This window comes from Pogonomyrmex barbatus, unplaced genomic scaffold, assembly GCF_055798465.1.
Source record: "Pogonomyrmex barbatus isolate J1 unplaced genomic scaffold, ASM5579846v1 scaffold6, whole genome shotgun sequence".
NCBI classification, from domain to species: Eukaryota; Metazoa; Arthropoda; class Insecta; order Hymenoptera; family Formicidae; genus Pogonomyrmex; species Pogonomyrmex barbatus.
In genome coordinates this window covers 8,271,497-8,295,982 of record NW_028297160.1, presented here as the reverse complement: position 1 = coordinate 8,295,982, position 24,486 = coordinate 8,271,497, and the positions used below count along the sequence as shown (strand labels likewise).

General features: G+C 34.2%; 1 protein-coding gene across 7 annotated transcripts in view; it reads right to left on the bottom strand.

Moving 5' to 3' along the window:
* The window catches only part of LOC105424865 (protein amalgam), a 270,737-nt gene that overhangs the window by 191,602 nt on the left and 54,649 nt on the right, over positions 1–24,486 (bottom strand). For all 7 annotated transcript variants that reach the window (XR_016140761.1, XR_016140764.1, XR_016140765.1 and 4 more), the window contains exon 2: positions 14,018–14,139. Coding sequence is in view for 2 of the 7 variants with exons in the window: in XM_089082921.1 (XP_088939047.1) it covers positions 14,018–14,117 (100 nt within the window). In the remaining 5 variants the exon portion in view is untranslated. The remainder of the gene's footprint in view (positions 1–14,017; positions 14,140–24,486) is intronic.

Genomic DNA, 24,486 nt, shown 5'->3' with positions numbered 1-24,486 from the left:
AAAAAGAGAAATAATATGAGATAAACATCAAAAATCAAAGATAAAAGAGATAAATTACAACTTCAGAATAGAATTTGATCATATTGATCGCACATGCTACTAACAAGCAATTGGCGTTTGCAAACCCAATGTCTCACAATTGAAACTACCTATCAATAGATGTCGATTTTGATTTCACAAGAACAGTACTATACCAATAGATTATTAGATTATAAACGTAGTAACGTTATAACGTTATATACGATTATAACGTAGTAACAGATTCAATTGAAAGCTCGATTTAGCAAATCAAATGTTAATCACGATGCATGTATTTATTGATCAGCTTCGAAGTGCTTTAAATAAACATTATTAATCCAAAATAATTTCTACTTTTTTTTTATCTCACTTGAATGTCTCTGCATGTATATTATTAAACTGAAGATTAATATACTTACAAGTAAAATTTCGTATAATAATGTTCTAAATTCATTCATATGTTATATCAACTTCCCCTTTCAGAGTCATTCAAATGTGCCGAATTGTGCTCATTTCAAGCAGCGCGCGCATCAATGAACCATACAAATTCTCGAGCGCAACAATTAAATCCCAACGAGCCATCACGCGAGCAATCACACGCATCCATCGAAATTGCGTGACTGCGTGTGAAATGCGCCGATTCCGGGGACCTCGTAGAGATCGGTTCGATGAACCGCGAAAGCTAATTAATATCTTTAGGAAGTTGGAATATGTATTTCGCCTTTCAATTGGATCGAACGTATGCCTATTTCCTGGTGTGTATGTCGTCTACGTTCGCATACTATGTTCGCCCACTACGTTTGCTCTATCGTGCTCTATATATGTGCGCTCTCTCTCTCTCTCTCTCTCTCTCTCTCTCTCTCTCTCTCTCTCTCTCTCTCTCTCTCTCTCTCTCTCTCTCTCTCTCTCTCTCTCTCTCTCTCTCTCTCTCTCTCTCTCTCTCTCTCTCTCTCTCTCTCTCTCTCTCTCTCTCTCTCTCTCTCTCTCTCCTCTCTCTCTCTCTCTCTCTCTCTCTCTCTCTCTCTCTCTCTCTCTCTCTCTCTCTCTCTCTCTCTCTCTCTCTCTCTCTCTCTGTGTGTGTGTGTGTGTGTGTGTGTGTGTGTGTGTGTGTGTGTGTGTGTGTGTGTGTGTTGTATATGGCGTGCACGTGACATGGAACAAATGGCGATATTAATTACTGCGATTTGCCATCTCCGATACTGAAATCGACCCCTATTAATCTGAGCTTACACCTTTCGTTCGCCTGCCTTTTGCTTGCTTCGTGAGAATAGATCCATCCTTGTTTAAAGCTATCAATATCGCTTTATGAATTTTTTTAATCTATGATTATCCGTTTCTCCAAAGCATAAACGTCTATTTTTTTATAATATTCTAAGTAAATTAGATATCTAATTAATCTTATTAAGTGAATTAATTTTTGAAAATAAATACATTTAAAATTGCATAAATTAATTTTATAAAAAAATATAATAATTATATATAATGCATATCCATCCATTTTTTTTAATTATATCTAAAAATAGATCCTAAGAATTATTATCAGCAAATAATAAATAGATTAACTGAAATAATAAATAGATTAACTGAAATAATTGTTTGAAAAGTAAATAGTAGGTTAACGCAAATAAATAGTAGGCTGTATTGTATAATATTATATATAACATAAATAAATGTACTTTATCGTATATGCAAATAAACTTTTAATCACCTATTTTTCATTTCACGTTTTCCCCAAAAACAATCGATAGAATCAATATAGTATATAGTTCAACTTGCTGAATATTTAGTATTGACTTTTCGTTACGGATCATTCGTCAAACGAAGCGGCGCGAAACGATGCAACTGGTTTACATTCCAGCGAGAAATATTTTTTGTTAAACATTGCCGTCATGCTTTGCTCAAAAGCTACTTTCAAATCTGCAATTTACATAGTATAGCTGATGGCATAGTATAGCTGATACATAGTATAGCTAATGGCATAAACGATGCAATCGTGACCATAAAATTAAAAGAATTTAACAACTAAAATAATCTTTCCAGAAAACAAAACATTACATACTAATAATAGATATATCTGAAAAAGAGCGTACGTTGTAACCACACTACAAGTAAACAATAAAACGTAATTTTAATTTGATATATAAATAAATCTAATAATTGAAATAATTATAAATATAAAAGTGACTTTTGTTCTATATATAGTAACTATGCATCAAACGCATAAAAGTATATATAAAACAATATAAAAATACAATATAAAATTTTTTAAAAAGTTTTAAATACCATAACTGGAAATTATATTTTTTTAATTTTGCAAAAAATTATATTTTCTACTCTGACTAAAAAGCAAAATTTTTTTATAATAACGATTAATAAAACAATATGTAAAATAATTGTAATAAAAAAAATTTAGAATTTATTAGAATATAGAATTTATTAAAGTGAATCGATGAATTATGAACAACGAAATAAGACAAGAGAGAAAGGAATAGCTCGAAATAAAATAACTTCGTACTACCCTAATCTAACGCAATTTCCTTCCCTTTCAACCTTCTCGAATCGTGCACTCATAACTTGGTAAGGTAGATTATCCCGAAGAGTCTGTTTCGTTTCATGACCCAATCTGTTTTTTTTTCCTATTCCATCATTCGTCGCAGAAAAGCTTTTCAATTCTCGGACGCTTTAAATGTTTACATTCTAAAAATAGATTTCGTGATTTATGTAATAGAAATGTTCTTTCCTTTTATAAAGCATTTCTTATCTCATCTTATCATTAAACTGATAACTTAATTTGCTCGATTAATTAATTTCCGATATCTTTGAATCTTGAATTGTAAAATCTTTTATTGAAATTTACATTTGCTCATCAGAAAGCTTCAAAATTATTAAGTTTGTATTAACGATATTAACCGTGATACATTACATGTTCAGTTTTCATCATATAGACAGTTGCTATTCATGATCATTTATAAGACAATCTTTCTGAACAACCTTCTAACATCGATAACGGCATCACAGTGATGGACATATTTATCAATGTAGAATGTAAGAGACAATTTCTATCTCAAATAAGCTAATACATCAATATCATTACTCAAAGTCTCGAATCATGATATCAAATCAAGATAGGAAAACGTTCTCTTTCGCCCATATATCACATCTTGAATCACAATCTACGGTATCTGATTATCACAATATTGTAAAACTAGAATGCGATAAAGATCCTATTCATCTCATGACAAATACGTCATATCAACTAAGTGAATCATTGATAAAGCGTTATCAATTATAAGCGTTGTCAATTATATTATATACATAATAATATAATATAATATTTATATAAATCTTTTAAAATTAGAAAAATTATTGTTTACATAATTATGATTATAATATAATAATTACTTTTATTTATTAACTAAATGACAACATTTAATTCAATTTTATGACAATAAAAACTGCTTTGTTTGAAACTATTATATTACTACTTATATTAAAGTAACGATTCTTAATTTCATTGTATTCAATTAATTTTACTACAAAAAAGGCACATAATTTGATACATGAAGAGAGAAATTTCGTATGCTAAAAGCATTTTACAAAATAACGCAAAATAGAAAAGAATCGAGTGGGTAACAAAGCCTGAACATCAAAACCGCGCACAGCACGGCCCTAGACTTGATAAACCCGATAGCGATTCATCACATTTTAACCTTATTCACAATAGAGAGCCCACTGGAGCCAGCCAGCCGGGAGATTAACAAAAAAGAGGAAAGGGCACGAAAGGAAGAAGCAGAAAATTACTCGCTCGGTCCCAGCGAAATTGAAGCGCGAACTTCGTCGACTATAACCCACACCTACTCCATCCTCACCATCATATATTTGCGGCCTTTGTCTCCAGGAACTGATGCGATATCACATGTGTAAAAGTAATATCTGGTATGCGAGTACCAGTCAAAGGTACTCGCGTTTGAGTTATAAGGCCAGGCTGCGTTGAATGCGGCGCTCGAACGTGAGGTCGAAAGAGAGACCACGTACACACGTACACCTACAAACGCATACACACATACACAGAGGGTGCGAGAAGAAGAGCATCATGAGAATATGAAGCGGACTGCATGTATATCTGTGCATATACGCATGTCGGGGACAGAGGGTTGATAAACGTCTCTCCCGACTACCCCTTTTGCCCTCCTCATCCTACCGTCTTTCCCGCAATCATCTCGCCGTCGCGGTATTCATAAACTACTCAGACAATGTCTGAAACTTTACGTCGCGGCCCGACGATGGCTCTGATACGAAATAATAGCGAGTGCATAGTAATGAAGATCGCGCGTGTTCGCCGGTTGTGCCTGACCCGTGCTAGGATTGTACATAAACGTTTCTGTTCCGTAGAGAAGTCGCAAGCAATATAACACTGCAATTTAATGTTGTTAAAAGAGAAGATTCTGAACATTTAAACATATAAAATTGTTAATGATAAAAACATTAAGAATAAATTTTTCCTAAGAAACCATGTGTATATAAAAAACGCTATTTAATTATATATTATATTATTTTAATTTTTCAAATATCTCAAAAAGAGTTACTCATATTAGAGTAAATAATAATAATAATAATAATATCGAAAAAATTAAAAATAGATTTTTTTGTAAAGTTAAGTATACTGAACGATATAAAATTTAAATATTATCTGTATCATGAATTTAACATAAGGCAAGACATTTATTTTTGTTTATTTATTATTTGTTTATTTATTATTTATTTTATTGAATATAGATTTCTCTGTGTTATCCTTTCTTTATAGCTTATTTACAAGCAACTATTCTCTTCATGATCAAATCAGTCACGATCAGGGAAAATCATCGCTGTTATAGCCAGACAAACTGGCCAAGTACTAAGATTTCGTGAGCGCAGTTAGATCGACAGTTTCGTACGAACGGGAATGGAAGCCGATGCGGAACAAGCTAAAATAAATAAACGCCATATTTCACGTTCAACAGTTACGAACGGTTCAATTCGCGATTGGAACAGATCCAATGGCAGAGGGTGATACAGGGTTGGACGCGCGGTAATAGACGGGGTGGTATGCATTACGTGCGCGCGAGGGTGGCAAATAACTCGACTTCGCAAGCGCACGACGATGCGATGAGCGTTCTACGAAATTAATTTAAAAGACAGTATTTCTTGCTGCGGGCTTAGCACCTGCATAATCTCAGTGCCCCCGCACTTCCACACTGGTCCACTCTCTCTCCTCCAATCTAACCTCGTTGCCGGTCCAAAATAAGTGGATTACTTTAACTTGATAAAACGAGGATCACATTTTATCGTGTTAAAGGAAAACCTTCCATTTGCCGTCTTTCTCTTCCTCTCTTTCTCTCTCTCTCTCTCTCTCTCTCTCTCTCTCTCTTTCTCTTTTACACTTGAAATCATTTATTTCTCTTTGCTCCTGATCGTAGCACGTTTCTTGTGTGGCCCAATTCCATCGAGATCTTTGACTCTCTTTATTTTTCGCAATAATTTATTGCTTTTTTTCAATCACTTGTGTTTTCAATTACTTGCATGACAAAGAAGAACACGGGAACAAAGGAAATCTTTACATTCGTGTGCAAAAATTCGACGAATTCCTTTAGAAAGAACTATAAAATTTATTTCACGCAATGATTAGTTGGTGGAAATTAATAATAATTTCGGCTCATCTCGAGGGACAAGCGCGTATCGTACGGAAATAGAGTAAAATCGTATACACTTAATTTCACTTTACACTTCGCTATCTCGTCCGCTACTTTACCGTTGGCATTTTCGTGGTAACCGGGCGTAGCCAGTGTACGTGCATCGGATGCACACGTAATGCGCATTCCATCAGTACAGTTGCGGTTGAGAGCACTATCGCCGGATAAGGACAAAAAAGCAAGAGAGAAAGTATGGGAGGAGAGAGTGGGAGAGAGGTAGCTACGTGAAACAAGTGATTATCACTTTGTCGCGCGAAAACTCGCTTACTCTCCGAATAATTTCGGCCCTACATCCTGTTTGCTACATGAGTGTGCTCATGCGTGCTAAATACAGCCCAGAAAAAACTTTCCGCAGAAACTAACAGGATCCGCCTTCGCTTAAATTTGCTATGCGATAATTTTGCAAAACTAACATTTTTATCTAAAACCGTAACGATTTCTTCACGATTTCCGTTACGTTAGTACAATTAACGTATAACAAATTAGAAATTTATCGCTTTAAGAAGAGATGTGGATTTAAAAAAATATCACGAGATTACAAGTTTGTAAAAGATATTTCAGAGGATTAACAAAAGCGTTGCAAGTGGGCAAAATTTACATTTATCGTATATTCTTCTTATTCACGAGATAAATTATCTCCGAGAGGGATCCGTGCATTCGCCATTATTCTTTACCAAGGCAAGACAGGATAATCCGTAATCTTATCCGTATCCTAATGAATGTCCAGTTAGATTCAATTCCTTAAGGGTATATAACAATTTGAACATGCGCGCAGGTTACGAGAAAGCAGGTCCCAATGGGATTTCTTTCATTGAGCACTACTGCCCACTTCTACTGCCACGCTCAATTATGATATTAAACTTCTCGCTGACATGGATGCGAAGCAATTTCGCGGGATTAAAGTTCCATACAAGTTCACAAACAGCGTTTCTTCCGCGTAAGACGCGGGAAATGAGAGGCTTTTCTGAGAATGCCTCGTTGCGCTTATTCTCAATGCTGAATTATTTCTTTTAAAGCGCGCATCCAGAGAGAGCCGGATCGAAACCACAGTGGATAGAAATAATGATGCATCCGCGGCATCGAATGCATTTAAAAGGATAAAGTAAACTAATGCGCGCGCTTGTGGCATCGGTAACGCTGTTACTCGGTATTCCAGTGTGTATTATCTGTGACATTACCATAACTGAAAGCATACTACTGACGATCTCTTAGCGAGGAAACGTGACAATGGATAAAGTATTACGTCCAGACAGATATAAATTGGATGTGGCCATAGATCCATTTGTCATACAAGCGAACAAAGATAAACCGATACCGAGATTTGAATGAACAGAGAATCTGAATAAGTTTATCCTCAAGTTCATTTGACATATCAATTTCTCGTAAAACTTGTCCAATACACGAAGAAAATGCACGCATAAATATTTTACTTTTTTACTTCTACATTGATTTCACATGAGTACGTTCAACTACTCAATTTTTTTACAATTATTATATGCAAAATTCAATTAACATTATAAACAAAATATTTAACTCGTATTCCTAACTTAACTTAATATCAAGTGTCGTTATATTATTTATAATTGGTATGCCTAATTGATAAATTTACTAAAGTTATAGTGATATTATAATAATTATAAACAAGTAGTTATTAATTATTATCATTGCCATATGCGTTAATTATATAACCATCACGAAAGTAACCATTTCAATGTGATATTAATATTTATTTAACCTTTAAAAAAGTAAATAGGTTAAAATAAAATATTTTGAACTTTTTTATTGAAAATTATCAAAGACATTTGCTGTGCTGTTATACGCATATATATGTCATCGTGACAATCTGGTTTAAATGCTTACGTTAAAGAATTTCGGGGGCAATAATGTTCACACCTCGCCTGGTCCATCGTGCATGAACGACGGACCAGGTTATATTTCCTAGTCGATAATCCTCCACCCACATTCACTGTTCTCCGTAGCAGACCGGGTCTATCTATCCGCGTGTCTGTAGGGTAGTTTATTATTCATTGGGGTTGCATGCGGATAAACGGCGCATTGTTTATGCATTAGCCTGTAGCCTGTCTGCCCAACCTCTTGATTTGGTCATTAAGATGATTCTGCCTTTTCTCACATTCTAAACCATCAAACCTTCTTGCTTAATTGTTCTATATAGAGGCCCAATTCAGATTGTTGCAATGGATCGTCTTTTGTCTTGACTTGTATCTGTGACTTATTTATATATCGTTTATATTCGGAAAATCATTTATATTTGGAAAATTTATAAATTGTTGTCTGAAAAAAATAATTAAGAAAATATTAACTCGAGCAATTCTCATAATCCTTCTTTAATGTTTGAATAAAATGATAAAACGATTATAGTTTTATGCGAATAAATCGCATGCTAAGAGCTGTTAATAAACGTAAAGTATGAAATATAAAATAAGAAACGAGATTCAAAGCTTGCTAAGTCCGTTTTGCCAACTAAATTGCTATAATACTGTTACAGATTACATCTAACATGTTTCGTAAGAGCGATCCCTCGTTAAATCGGCTCAGCTTCCTCGATTTCGAAGCAGCGTAGTGATAGACGGATAGGAAATGCGACCGTGCCTCTATCGTCGTTTAAATCGAAGTCCCGATAGTTCGCACAGCGTGATGATTAATGGCGAACGTCTGTCCTAGACAATTGGAATATAAAATGCGCCACGGAACTAAAGGAATCTCTAAGCGAGATGGTATGAATAAAATAACCATTAATTTTGGAATTCATAGGCCACTATATAAAATTTGCGACAGGACACCGTTGCTCATTGCAATTATATTGAAAATATCATTAACAAAACTTCGAATGGCTATTTAAAACACAAAATAAATGCGATATATAATTTATTCATACTAATGGAAGAAAGATACTTTGATTATAATTTTTGATTAAATTTTAGTAAAATATAACATCAATAACTTCATTTATTTTTTTAATAATTAATATTTCGGCATTATGTAATATGAAAAACATAAATTATCTTATACAAATCACACGTTTTAGGATTAGTAAGTTTATTATTAGCCATACTAAAATTTATATTAAGCTACCAAGGTTTTAGCACGTTTTAATATTTGCTTTATATATTCGCGCTGTTCAGTTTTCATATGTATGCTTATGCATGCATGTTTTTATCTGAAAATTTATATCAGGGTCCAAAGCAACGCGAATAAAGTCCAGAATTATTCCACCAAATTATTATGTATTTTCGCATTATGATAACCCTATTGTTTTAAACCATATGATATTACGAGCAGCACATTTACACACTAATGTACATATATTTTGGTTTTTGCATCTGTTCGCCATGTTTTAGATTTTGATATCAGCTTCGAATGTGGCACTCAATGAATTTAAATGATCTCTTGTATTTTAATTCATTTTCAAAATTTGTGTTTGCTCAAATGTACTAAAGTGCTCTAATACTAAACTAATCTAATAACATTTAAACTAAAAGTATTTTTAAAGAATTTAAAACGTAACTTTGATCTTTATATGAAATACTTTTAATAAAGATTATTATGCAATTATACACATTTAGCAAAACTAAATTTTTGTAAAATAAAATTTCATAACAAATATATTATTTATCTATTAAAATACTTTGTGATACATTTTAGCTCAAATATTTTTTTATAAGTATAAATTTAAATCTAATCTCATTATATTAGCATTGAGATAAATGCTTTTTAAACAATTGAAAATAGCAAAAATAGCAATTCTAAAAATTTAAGTTTTGAGAGAGAGGACAAAATTCAAACTTTGTCCATTCTAATTTCAAATTATACTTTCTAATAAACTTTTAAATTTAGTTTTTACAAACATTACTTGTTTGTACTAAATGTATTTCCATATCCCTTTATTCTTGAACAAACACGCTACGCAAGTTACTAGACTTGCTTTGAATCATTTGCAGTTTTCCTATTCAAACCGCAAATACCCGAGACAAAATCAATATTTTGTACGACATAAGATTCAAAATTAAAAAATAAAAAATAAAAAATTTGATTTTTATTTGATTATCTGTTTACAAACTTATTCATAATTTACTGTTCGTGATTTTATTTAACGTTACGCCGAATTCAATGAGAGAATTTATCTGATTTTATTCTATCAATTTTACGTAAAATCTTTTGCCCTGACGCAGACACGAAAAACAGAAGAAACTCTCGTTTCTGACATATGTCGAATTTTTGATACTCAAAAGAATACGTGACATGCATATGCGTTCGAGAGCGTAAGGGTACAGCTGAAGTGCATACGACAGAAACTCGAGCCACGGATTTTTCTCACTCGATCTTCAAACATCGCTGCACGTTTTGCATCCGACAACCGAGACATAATCTCGGTCGCGGAACCTGCTCTTAGCAAAATAATAGTTTCGACCGGTAATTCCCGACTGTGTTTTTAATCTGAAAGAACACCGAGTACGCCGCTGATTGCATTGCATAGTAATCTTAGTTTTTATCGTGTCTCGAGATTGGTGGAGGTGTCGGCCGGAGGGTTGTACGTGCACCTCACCGCTGTAGATATCGAGGTCAGGCTGGTACGACCTGCATTATACACGCCATCACGTATAATCTCGAGAAGAGTAAGAGTGAGCGGACACGGTTGACACGAAAAAAAGACACCCGCGTAATATACCGACCTGCAGTCATCGGTCGTTTGATATATCGACTGTATGAACGTAAACAACGATTACATTTATCGGGATTTCTTATGCACATGCTCATTCATCATAAAAAATTGAAATACACCACAATATCGTTTTGCAATAAAAGAAATTTAGAAATAAAATCCCTCTCTTTTTTCTTTACAGCCATTATACAGCACAATAATGTCACAATAATATAATTGAAATATTAAAAAAATAAATAACTTAATTTGATAAAAATTAATTAATAATTTAATTAATAATTTAATTTAATAATCAATTTAATAAAATAGTAAAAGCGCCGTTAATTATAATATATGATTAACAACAATTAACAAAGTTATCCGTTATCTTGCATTAAGCACGAAAATCTATTTTTAAAAGAATTATGAAACATGTAAATCATCTTATTTAAATAGAAACTATCAACTTTTTAAAATTGGCAACATCTCGAAATATTCATCTATGTTTGTCGTAAACTCAGCAAATAAATACGTATCGATACCGATATTTAGCGGAATAAAAAATATTGGGAAAGAATATCGTTTGCGTCAGCAATAACAGAAGCCATAAAAAAATTCGATATCAGCGATTGACTACATCAATCGACAGCAGCGACTCGCTGTTTTAATTAATAGCCTAGCAAGGAAAGTATATAGATATAACCGAATGTTACTGGATCGAAAAAAAAAACTTCTATATTGCAAAACGGAACATCGGCAGTACCATTCTGGGTTATAACAGCGCTACTATGCCTTTGCCAATTCAACAACATGGCGCGTATATCTATGGGATCTTGTCACGGCTTCCTTCAATTTTCGAAGCAATATCAGAATCCTGTTCGTGCGCCTCTTGGTTAGCAAACTGCAAGTGTGCTGTGTTTATCACCTTCCTCACCCTTCACCGGCAATAATTAATTACCCGAGAAGATCTTTTAAGTCGTTGGCCATGACGCGATGCAATTATCGCGAACAGCCTCATAATGACGCGAAATTTATGCATTGTGACAAACTTACGGTAGCAGGACGCCATTAAACACGTAAAATCAAAGCTTTTCTTTGGGTCTCCCCTGATAAGAATTAATGATTTTCACGAAAGTTATGACATATGTCAGAACGAATCAATACGATGCTGTGACGATTTTCGATATTATCAGTTTTGATCTTTTACAACTAGATAGATGTTTGAATATTAATACATGTGATTTTTAATTGTTCGAAATTAAACATAAAAAACTTTAATATTTGATTTGTTATTAAATCTAACTATGAAAGAAAAATTTATTTCTGATATTATGAAAATAATTTAATAAGAAATTTAGAGTTTACAGCTCTATAATTTGATTTATAAATGTAATCTTAATTTTCAATCGCAAGAGTTTGTGTAACATATTACGTGTTTGGTCTTCAAACTTACGAAACATATTAGCAACAATGTCCGGAGTAATCGACATCGGCATAAATTCGAGAATGCCGCGATATTAGCGGAATAATAATGTTAGGTGTTCGTCTATCAGTTACGAAACACTACGGCAAACAATTGAGGCGAAATCTAGACCGGGTTTTTCTCGAAAATAGCACTGTTGGGAAACGGCAAATGAGAATCGATCGTTTCATTAAACTCTCGGTATAAAAAAGGAAGGTGGCGGCGAAGTCACTCGTATTGGTACCAATATGAATGCGTTATTCGCGAAAATAAAGTGCGCGGATTCGCAGTGATGAATCAATCAAATTACGCACAGTTTGCGAGCGCAAATTGAAGTGTGCGCGATGGAAATCAAGGAACATAAATACTCTGCTTATCGGCCAGAACACATATGTGATTAAAGCTGCATTGAACAGCGTTGTATGAGATAGCCATGTAAAATCCTCGAGATAAAAACGCGGTTTCAAACGAAACACACACGAATGAAAACGCGTCGGGTTTTCGATGCGGAATTAATGGTTTCATAAGTAATGAATGAAAATTACGCTTAAAAGCACACCTATTCGCTCCCGAAGCTATCTGGAAAAATGCGAGAACATCGTATCGTGGATTCGACGGTCAAATTAAATTTCGTGAGAGTTATCTGTAAATTGATTGCTCTTAGCTCAGTTTTATGACCATATAAAATTTAACAAAAAGTTATATCATTTATATCATCTCACATTTTGAAATGCCGATTAATTGCATACAATTACGAATAGTATTTTGCGTAAATTAAACTGAATAATTAAAGCAATGAATTCAGAATAATTGGGAAGGCTATCTAGGTTGAAATGAGAGGAAAGCTGCTTCCTCATTATTATTAATTAAAATAGTATAATGATAGATTTAATCTATGAAACAATTTCGTGATATAAATTAAAACAAAATATTTCTCTGTTATAAAGCCTCAATAGATATTTAATATATTCTAATTTCTTCATTAACTACATTTAATTATGCTTAATTAGCGTATCTAATTAATACAGAGATATAAAATTAAAATGGGCAAAATCTGATTGATTGTTGATGCTGTAAAATATTTTAATTATTTCTATTTTTCTCAGATATTGCAATTTACTTTCTTGTGTTATGTCAATTGGAAGAGTATTCTAACGCGTCAATGAGAAAAATGATCGGAGAAAAATAAAACGAACATCCTATTTTTCGGAACAATGCATACGCATTATTCGTCACTCTCTTGGATGGACTCATTCGCTATTTGGTTCTATTCATTACCTTCGCGAATATTTTATTGCCACCATTTCTCGGCTTCACCGTTACGAAAAGCTACGATAGTCGTTAATTACATACAGTGCCATTATGCAACACTTTCATTTACATGGTAATTCCATTCTACAATGATTATTGGAAATGGACTGAAGTTGATGAAGATATCTTTATGTCTTCATAAAAATAGAACTGATCTCTCGTAAGTTATTGCAATTATAATGCATATTGAGATACGACTGTATAAATTCCTACATTTATGTATTCTTATTGTTTTTCTTAATGAAGAACGTTTATAAATGTTTTATAGATGTATTAAAAATAATAAAAATTTATTTTAATGATTTTATAATAATAAGATATTTTTTTAATATGTATACTAAAATAAAGATTGCTGTTCCATTATTATTCAATTATTATTCATGTCACATAATGGCAGTGTCGTACGGAAAGCCTTGAACATATCACGATCTATATTGCAGTCATAAATTGTTTACTAATTTCACCAACATTGAATGTACAAACTTTAATTGATAAAGGATGGGTCATGTAACATTACGAATTGGATCCATTAATAATTATGTAAAATAGCGAACAGATATGTTCGCTGTTACAACTCGACAAAAAAGATTTAATTTCCGATACTGCAGCATGTATTTCTAGCGGTTATAATTTTATAACAGCATTATTTCCAGCATTTAATGATACTCTGTATGATATTTTGCATGATGTCTCATTAAAAAATCACTGCTAATATAGACACAAATGTGTTCATTAAACGGAAAAAAAAACTCCTAATAGCGCATTCAAACAACAAGAGATATCAATGGACAAATGAATATGGCAATAATCAACTCTATTGTGAAAAAGAATACTCACCGGTTTTCACAGTTGGAGATGCCGATGGTTGCGCACACAGGACATGCGTGCCTCCTAAGAGCGCCAAAATGACGCGAAAAAACTTCATACCAATCATCATGAGTAGCTATTCCATGGAAATTCTGAAACATACAGAATAACGATTTTCTTTATTTTCTGTGAATGAGAATTGTATTTAATTGATGTTAACTTACAGCAAAGATTTTATTATTTTAATTACAAAAGACAGAGACAAATAGTGAAAAAAAAAACAAACAACAAACTAAAAAAATAATCCATTTAATTATTTATTCTTTATAATTAGCTTTGTTAAAACTGTAATTATATATTTAATATTTGTACAATATAAAATGTAAGAATATTATTTTAGTATACATATAATGTATACCATTAATGAATATATTTACATATATATTTAATTACATATATTATTTAATTTCTCACATCATTTATTTATAATATTTAACTGTAAAATTACGTTTTTCAAATAAATAATATTATTATTCTTTCGTGTATCGATATTCCTCTTTTATATATTTTATGTATATTTAATGTACACGCGCATATATATTTTACATTTTTAAATGTATTTCTAGTTTCCTTATCAGCAAGATAACATAATCATGAATTTGTTCATCCGTAGCTTTTTATCCTGATACAATCCATCCGAGATAGATCGATTTCGTCGTAATGTTCCGCATCAAGCGGAAACACTGTCGCACATCGCGTCGTATTCTCTCGTTTTCCCATGCGATATCGCCGCGAGGGGGGGGGGGGGAAGTGAAACAACGATAGCGTCGTCTCATCGCGAAATGAGACTCTGATACCGCAATTCGATCGCTGCGTGCTGTCGCTGCGGGAGTGTAATAAGAGGTGTGCCGGGTGGTAAACGAAAGCGGATGCTGATTTATCGGAAATTAATAAATGCTACGAGAAGCTGGCGAGAAATGCCTTCGCGTCGTTTACGAGGGCGCGGAACGGGGATAGAAAGAGAATTTAAAATAGATTTGCCCGAGCGAAAAAATACTCGCCGTCATCTGTTCTCCTGCGGGGCTTATCGCGGCTAAGATAACGATGAGCCCGGGGTGGGCTCCGTAAGCGACTAAGGCACATTGATGGTCGCCGTTAAGAGGATGGAGGAAGAAACCCGTGGCTGGTGGCTAGATGGATCCCCTCACTGGCGAGGATGGGAGAGATACCAAAGCATTGTATATCCCCGCCAACCACCGGCGCACAGCCGCCATACCATCGACTCTCGGATTCGCGCGAGCTGATCCACAGAATGGCTAGATCGTAGATAAGTAGCGATCTTGCCTCTCGGTTCAGGAACGTCGCCGTCGGTCCGATCTGGGTTAAAGCGACAGAAGTCGAGTGACGCGACTTCGAGCGTGAATTCATGTTAGGAGATCGTGGTTTTGCGTGTCGGTACGTGTTAGAAAGGGGGCCAAACGATTGCTTTCAGGATGCTTTGCAATGGATTTGACGACTAATTCCGTTGCTTCCCGTAAAGCAACGATATTACCACTCAATGCTAAACATTGTAACACGAGTACTTGCTTCTCAAATATTGAATTTTAGAATTAGAATTCGTTAATATATTAGGATATAATATATATTAGGATATAATAATTCAAAATAATTATTTATTTAAATAACTAGTAACATTATATCTCTTATTTGAGAGAGAGAGAGAGAGAGAGAGAGAGAGAGAGAGAGAGAGAGCAATATTTAATTAATACTACTTACTAATACCAGCTAAATTGAAATTAAAATTAAAATTAATATTGGAAAAAAGTTCATTTGCTATTTACGTTTTGATTGTAATAAAATATTTCAACATATATTATTTAATAATGTGATAAAATTTTCAAAGTTATGAATTCGATCATAAATCATTCTTTGGATATAAAAATGTCGGTATTAATAACGTAAATGAAATACTCTATACGCATGATTACATTCTTTCGATTGAAAGCTTAATGCCAATTCACTAAAAAATGTATGTTAAAGAAAGTTACATACATTCACATTTAATTCGCTGATCACTTGTTCATACGATGTCCATTAACGAAGTGATTTAGCACGCGGACGAGATGTTGCATTCCAATTTCATTATTTGCATTATTTCATTATTCTATAGGAAGTAAACTCTTAATGGCTACGCTATGCGGCGATACTCCGATACGTAGGAGTCAATAAATTGCAATTCCTCTCTTTCGCTTTCCCGCTGTAGATCCCGCGGATCATCTAAATCTACCGAGCGCTCGGCCGTATCAGGAACTCATTCCGCAGAGAGAGACGATTTCCACCCTTCCGGCGCGCAAGCCCCGAGGAAAAAATGACGTAGACGAAGCACCGGCGAACTTCGTAAAATACGAGTGCAACCGGCACCGCGATGCACTTCATGCATCGCTGTGGGCGTCTGCATTCGTGACGGATCTACTCGACGAACGATCCGAGCGGGAGTTTCACACACGCCGACGAACGCGTGTCGGCGATTTATCGCGTTTATATACACGTTCCCAGCTTGTATCGTGTGCACCCGCATCGTCGTACGAAAGCGTATACCTGCAGTAAATAGAGGGAATGCACGGAATCACCTCGAGCGCTACCATTCATTCACCACCGAGTCGAATGTGATGAAACCTCCGGTCGCGTATGACGGAGATCTTTCTGCTATATCAGCTCCAAACCACGTTGATTTTGCTGCCGTTATCCGCATGCGATTTGCTACTTTTATAAAATAATATTTGCAGATATAGATATAGATATATATTGCAATAAATTGCAAAGCAGAAAGAAAAGCGCGTGTATATGTATAAAATGTTATAGAATTACAAAATATATTTCTTTATTTTAATTATTATAAAATGTTTGTAGAAATAAATGTGGTTTTAATAATCCACATAATAATTCTTATAAAAATATAAATTTTTTTAAATATGCGAATAACTTTTATGTAAATAAACGATACATTTTCAACATAAATATTTGATACGTTCTGGATTATATTTATACTTCCTAAATTTTTCCTTATTATTTTAATTATAATAAATGTAAGGTTGAAAAAGATAAAAATCGATGGACGATGTGTGAAAGATTTGTGAGTAATGAGCGAGCTTCATTTATGTATCAGCTTTGAGGAAAATCGACTAGCAATGAAGTTGATTGAAGATATATAAATCAGGAAAATGAGCAAAAAATTATGCGGTGGAATTTCATTTTATTCGAAGGGAGAACATCTCTTTGAACAGAAAAATTTGCATTCGCTGCTTAATTCGCAAAAGTGAAAACACTTGAATGTTGTTACTTCAAAATGAAAAATATCTTCTTCTTAAAATTCTAAAAACTAGTACATTATTTATTTATTCCGATGCGCGGAGAATAATTTTGAAGTTAGAACAAAAACGCTTTAATTATATAAAAATATTATATATGTACACATTTATTTAAATAATAATGTCTTTCTAAACTTGATTTTAATCTATTATTTCTTTTTCCTTCGATGTATATTTTAATAAGATTTCCAAGATTTGGCAGGATTTTCAGAGTTGTGCTATGGCAATCTTAATTTGGCATTCATGCGCGGAATTCATAACACGATACATAAAACTAAATTTCAGGTCACATAATTTAACACAATTTTTGTGTTCTAGCTTATTTAATTCAGCTGAAATTCTATGTAGCTGTGCCAATGGCAAAAAAGCCGATATAGCTTTTGCCAAGTAGTACGTTATTGGTTTATATCGAGAAGAACTTTCGGCAATATCAAAGTTCGAGGACTTTATCAGTATTTCAGAAATAAACTTCTTTTGTTCCGTATGGATTACGCAATCTTATCGATCTTCATTTACAAGTTACATGATTGATAGGAACAGTGATACGAAAGTATCAGAAGAAAAGTATCAGAAGTATCAAGAAAGCCAAGAAGTATATTCGCCGCTCTCCTTATAAACAATCGAACTTTAAATTTGATATTTTCGAACATGTCTATTGAGTATTTAAATGTCATGTTTTTCTTTAAAATAACTTTAAAAAAGTGAATGTATAAATAAAAAAGGAAAACTGCTCTAAAAATTAAGAAAATTTAATTTAACAATAATCCTAAGTTTAAATTAAAAACACTGAAAAAATAATATTGTATCAAAAGCTATCTCAAGTTGTTCACTTGTAAAAATAGAATTTCATCTTACAATTTGGATTAAGCCACTAATAACTAAGTTAAAATAAGACTCTTTTAGATTAGGATCGGACTAGTTAAGAATTGAATTTTGACTTAAAGTTAAATCAAAGTTACTAATAATTCTTTAACAATTTTATTTGTTGATTAAAATTGCATTTATATAAAAGAAATTATTATCAAATATAAGATTAATTATAACAATAAAATAAAGAAGCAAATCAGATTAGCAGGAAAGATTAGCTCAATAATAAACTTATTAATATACTTGTTAATTAATTCCCTTTGTATTCAATACATGTGGATTCTGTTCCGCTAAAAATATTAAAAGGTGTGACCGATTACATCGATGGCGAGCGGCAATTCCGCGCGCTCGTCTCTCATCCTAAACAATATCCACTTTCCACTCTGTTTAACTCGCGCGAAATCATCGTCGATCACTTTTTCGGTCGCGCTGACACTCTCCTTCATAAACGAGCCGTGTGAATATAACGCACTCGGGATCACGACAGGACAATGATACGAATTGCAGTCGACGTGGACGGTAAATACGCGTACATACACATGGCGTGTGCACGGCAAACTCGCGCAGCCGTGTATACGAAGAAATGTATGCGATCCTTCGGAGTATGCATTTTTTGTAGAATATTCCGTGTATGATGCCGTAACCGCGACTCAGAAACCGTAACCAGCCGCGTATTACGGCGTTCGCGTTGCCACCGCAAGTCGCGAGACAGGTTCTCAGTGCCATTCCAGACACGGCCGGTGGTGGCAGCTTCAGAACCGCCGCGCGAAGGGACAAAGGAGCGAGCGGGAGACTAAATCCTTCTGTTCTCGAGCGCCAGCGTTCCAGACATCCTGGAACCGAGCGCGTCACCTATGTGACGTTAAAACGCGGCAATAAACGGCTGCAGAACCCGACGTTGGGCGGACCGAATAAAAGAATCAAGAGCGCAGGAGCAAGAGGGTGGCGTGTTTCTCGCGATCGTAAAAGTCGACCGCGTATCCCAACTGCAGTTAACGCCGTGCGTTTCGTTTATGCGCGAAAGCGTATCGCGCGGTAGACGAAAAATTACGATGAAAAATTAACGTGAAAAGTTCTACGGAGAATATGCGGGGAATTCGCGACGGGCTGTTCGTCAATGATGCGAACGTAAATTCATACTGTCGGAGAATCCATGCGTATCTTACCCTTATTTGAATACGAACGGTCATCACTGAGTCGTTAAGATGATCATGACGACCGCCCGCAGCGAAACGACACGCGGAAGAAACGTGACATATTGCGACTTGACGATTGTAGCATCACAAACCATATTATTCAGAAGGGTACTTAATTTTAATAGTTACTGTCCGATTTAGTTGCTTCTTTGTGAAATCTGCTATTTCTATTTTATTGTTGAAAGTTGATTTATACATTATATTATTTCTACAGAAACATCAAATGGCATAATATCAATTGTTTGAAGAAACGACGATCGAATTTGTGTTCTTTTTCTAATGGAAATAAAAGAACAAATATTTCGTGTCTATATCTGTAATATTTTTTTTTCTTTCTTTTTTCTTTTCGTCTTCCTTGTGCTTTTCAGTTGAAGAATGTTACTCGTTCAAAAACATTGATATATTTATTACATTGATATATTTATTATAAAAAATAGACATCTGTAAGACAACTAAAAGTTTTAAATAAAAATATAAAAGAAGTAATTTTATGTTGAACATTCAACGATTACATTTATTATTTTTATCACACAAACGAAGAGCTGATTTCATTGCGTTGTGTATCTAATTATAGATACACAACACAATGAAATCAGCTCTTCGTTTGTGTGATAAAAATAATTCCTTTCCCCTATCTGAAGGGATAAATTTATATACAGATAATTCATGTTCGATTAACCATATAAACCCTAATAATGCACCGTTAGAATCGCTTTTTTATACCCGATTTGTTTTATGAACAAGAAATAATCTGTATTTATTTTTAAAAAAGAACAAACAAAGTGACATTTATTTGTTTAAACATCCGTAATCACTTTTAGCTTCATTCATATTTCATTCAATTTTTATATATATATATATATATATATATATATATATATATATATATATATATTGAAGACAAAGAAGAACATCAAAATGTCTTAATTTTTTTTACATGTTCAATTTTTTTAAGATGTTCATATATTTGAGATATTTTACTTATTAATACACTGTGAATTAAGCATAAACATATATAATGTCATGTTCTATTTTAGATCAACTATCTTAAATTCCATTTTTCAAGTCAATAATTTTAAATAATTTTGAAGCTGTCGAACTTCAAAATTAAATGGCGGATAGAGTTCGAGGGATTGAGAGAACAAGATTGATATATAGTAAAAGCTCATATTTACGATCGCAGTCTCAGTCAGGCGGGAATATAAAAAATCGCGGTCATACGCAATAGGGTTCGATATGGAAATCCGGGATATGGGATATGGGGTACGGGAGGGTGTTTATCGTGGCCGTAAAGTCAGTCCAGTCGTATTCTGTAACTGCAATCAGCGTATCGTTGTATTAGCGCAAAATTATACCGTCCACTTTGTTTGCTTTCTCGCTTTATACCGCGAATGTAAAACTCACTCGGGGGCAAATGTTGCGCGAGGACGTTGCACGTACGTAACGTGCATGCGTGCTTGCGGCCGGACAAACACACCTATTCGCGATGTACGAGCAAAATCAACATCAAGCAGCACGTGCAACGATGCGCCGTTTTCATCCAGGCGTATCTATCCGTTGTCGGATGTGCTTGTCTACCACTCTGTATGATTACGCGCGCGCGGATGTTAAAGTGTTGTTGACTGAACAGTGAGATGTTGTCTCACTTGCATTCCTGCATCGCTCGCATAAAACAATGCTCGTAATGACATCGCCGTCAACAGGCAATTATGTAAGTTATGCCAGTTTCTTTTGCAAATGACAGCGTAAGTATTGAACGTTCGAGTCTTATGAAAAAATTGCGAACACACACACACACACACACACACACGCGCGCGCGCGCGCGCGCGCGCGCATATATATATACATATATATATATATATATATATAAGAGAATTTACGACTAAAATTATTTCTTTCATATTTACAGCAAGTTGAGAAAATTTAATTGAGATTGGGTAAAAAACTTTATTTTTTACCCAACTAAGTGAAGTATTTGTCATCTTAGACTCAGTGGCTGAAGTATTTTTAATTATAGAAGCATGTGCAACCTGTTGGCGTAAGAATACTTTAAAGAGTAAATCGATCAGACATGACCTAGGGTAAATCTCTTGAACAAAAAACACGCCCGTACTAACCCGGTTCGCTTCACATCCGAGCTGGAACATTTTTCCACCCTAGTTTCTTATGGCAACGTCTCTCTATTGGATATGCTCTATTATATCCTGCTATATGATCATATCAGACAGTTTTCCGCGACACTCGATTAAAGTCAGCTTTGCAGAACACTAATCGCGCTTTGTGCGACAGTCAACACGCGAATCATCATCTCGCGCTCGTTTAAAATGAATAGCAGGTAGGGAGGCGCGTAAACTCGGTTTCCGACATTTATCCGGACGGCACCAAGTATCTGTTATTTCAATGAATGCCGCGGAAGTACGTGTTTGTACACCTCTAACGAGGCATACGCGAATAAATCCCAGTAAAACCAACTCTCGCACGCAAGATTCATTCGGCACGCTCAATACGCGCGTCCCAGAGAGTGTGGAGAATACCGAGCGCAGTGCCAATGTATACGCGGATAATAAACGTTTTTTTTTTTTTGTTTCAGCGTTATACGTTGCATGAATGTATAATATTATTTTTCTTTATAATGCATTATTTTGCAATTTATTCATTGACGTACGATGCTGAATTAACCTATTTTTAAAATTGTAAGTATTCATACGCAACTTGTATGTTGAAACCTCTTTTTTTCGATTTTTTTTTGGCAACGTTATCACAATAATAAGTGTAATTTCAAATAAAAAGTAAATAATTTTAAAATCAACACGACATTTGTACATTTTTGTTTATAAAATACTGTTTGTGACCTGATTTCTTCGTGGAATTATATTTTTTGCTTATGTCCACATATCTAATAAAAACACATTTTTATTTTCTCCATTACATTCAATCTCAATTCATATAATAACATGTTCTTTTCGTTAATTAAATATTAAATAGTAGTTTCATAAATAAATCCATATTTATTATTGAATATTGTTCAATTAAATACTAATTCCTTAATTTAATTAAGCACAACAAGATTTTTCAAATAAGTATTGAAAATTTTGGAACTGGAATGTTATATTAACATCAATTAGCGTTTGTGCAACTTGTAAAACGGACATTGGAGAAAAACCATGCAATATTGAATTCATATTTAATTAACGAGATTTTTATTATAAATCTCGCGTAGCAAGACAAATCTGTGCAATCGTACTTTATGAAATACAGCTTGTTGCGACTGCGATAGCACATCACTCGTACGAGCTATACATTAATCCTCTTCGAAGTGGAAGTGTCCCGTGTCACACGCAGAATTTCATAGGATGACGAACCGTTTCCTCGAAATATAGCTTTCCCATTGATCAGCTAGGGCTCACTTAGTAGAATTCAGATCGCCGTCTTCGCATGGAAGCATTGTCTGGCTTGAGGCCCATACGTCACTAATGGGAGTATGCGCGACCCCAGATACCCCGGCTGCATGACAAATGCACTAATCGGCCTTCAGTATAGAATCGTTATGCCCGCGCAAAGCTATGAGTGATTACTTTGACCCGACGACGACGACGACGACGACGACGACGCTTCGATGAATATTGAACGGAAGAACGCGATTACATATTCCGGAGACGTTGCCGTAATTTTACAGTGACGAGGGAAAGTAGAACTTGATCGAAGCCTGGATTTTCAAACACAGCAGATGCGTCGCGTCTTTAATTGAAAATACGAAATAAATAAATTACCTTTTTTTTTCCTCCACTAAAGCAAAATTTATGAAAAAGCTCTAGTGAAAAAAGTATGCATGTAAAAATATATAAATTTTCGATAACCGTCTTTCCCTAGAGCGTAAAATACGACTTAAATTTATGTGCAAAAATTTATTAAACCTCTTTCTCCATCTTTTATTTTGTTGCTTTTATGTTGAATTCATTTTACACTTTAGTCGGCTCTATGCATCTTCGTACTCTTGTCTTTTTCTCTCGTAGTTTATCCTACGTGATGTTAAAAATTCATCAGAATCTCCTTGCTTATAAAGTGCTATTTTTCTCTATATGCGCTCTATATGCGTTTGCGCACAATCCCCTTTCTTTCGGAAGATTGGTATACATTCGTGTCAGTTTGAGGGCGAGATGCAAGCGTTGCCGCGCCAATATGAAATCGAAATCACACCAAGACCGGTAGCACCGTGATACGGTATAATGAAATACGGTTATTGATACAAATTGCTACGGATACATTTTAGTATATATTTGTCACGCGGAGAAAATTATTGCGACACCGATATTATTGGTCTACTAAATCACCATTGAAGGGTGTGAGAGGGGAGGGAAAACGTTGGAAGAGCAGATAAGTTTATCCGACGCGATTGCGATATGGGAACACCGATCGTAAAATCCGAAGTGCGAGGATAGTAAAATCCTTCGGCTTAAATCGAACGAGGAAATATGCCGCGGCGCGAAGTAGCTTTCGGAAAAGTTTTAAGACTCGGTTTCAAGAATGCGCAAAAGTTTCGAGGGCAACTTTTCCGAAATTCTCGCACACAAACTAGACTTTTACACTATACGCGTAAGGACTTTGAACTGCTACATAAATATATGAGATTCTACAAGTACGATTTTACAAAGCACGAAAAGAAATCAACGTCATCTGATAAGTTCAGAGAACATGCTTAAATTTCTTATTTTTATATTACATATTTTTCTCGATATGTTTTCGGATCAAACTGTACATGCAGTCCGAAAGGCGTTTGAAAAATTATTCCTTTGTTATACTCATTTTATGATACAGCACAAAATAAAGTTTTTATAAAACGTAAAAGAGAAGTTATTCAAACTTATGATAAAAACTGAATGCTTCGTGCATCTCATTAGTTTTATCTTCGTTCTCGTTTCATATTTCAATTTCATAAAAGATATATTTTCTCTCTTACACTTTTTTTACACGACTTAATTACTTTTTCTAAAAAAAGTTAAATATATTATAGATTGACCATATTAAAAAAATATCAGTTGAATTCTTTATGACTTTTATATAATCATTA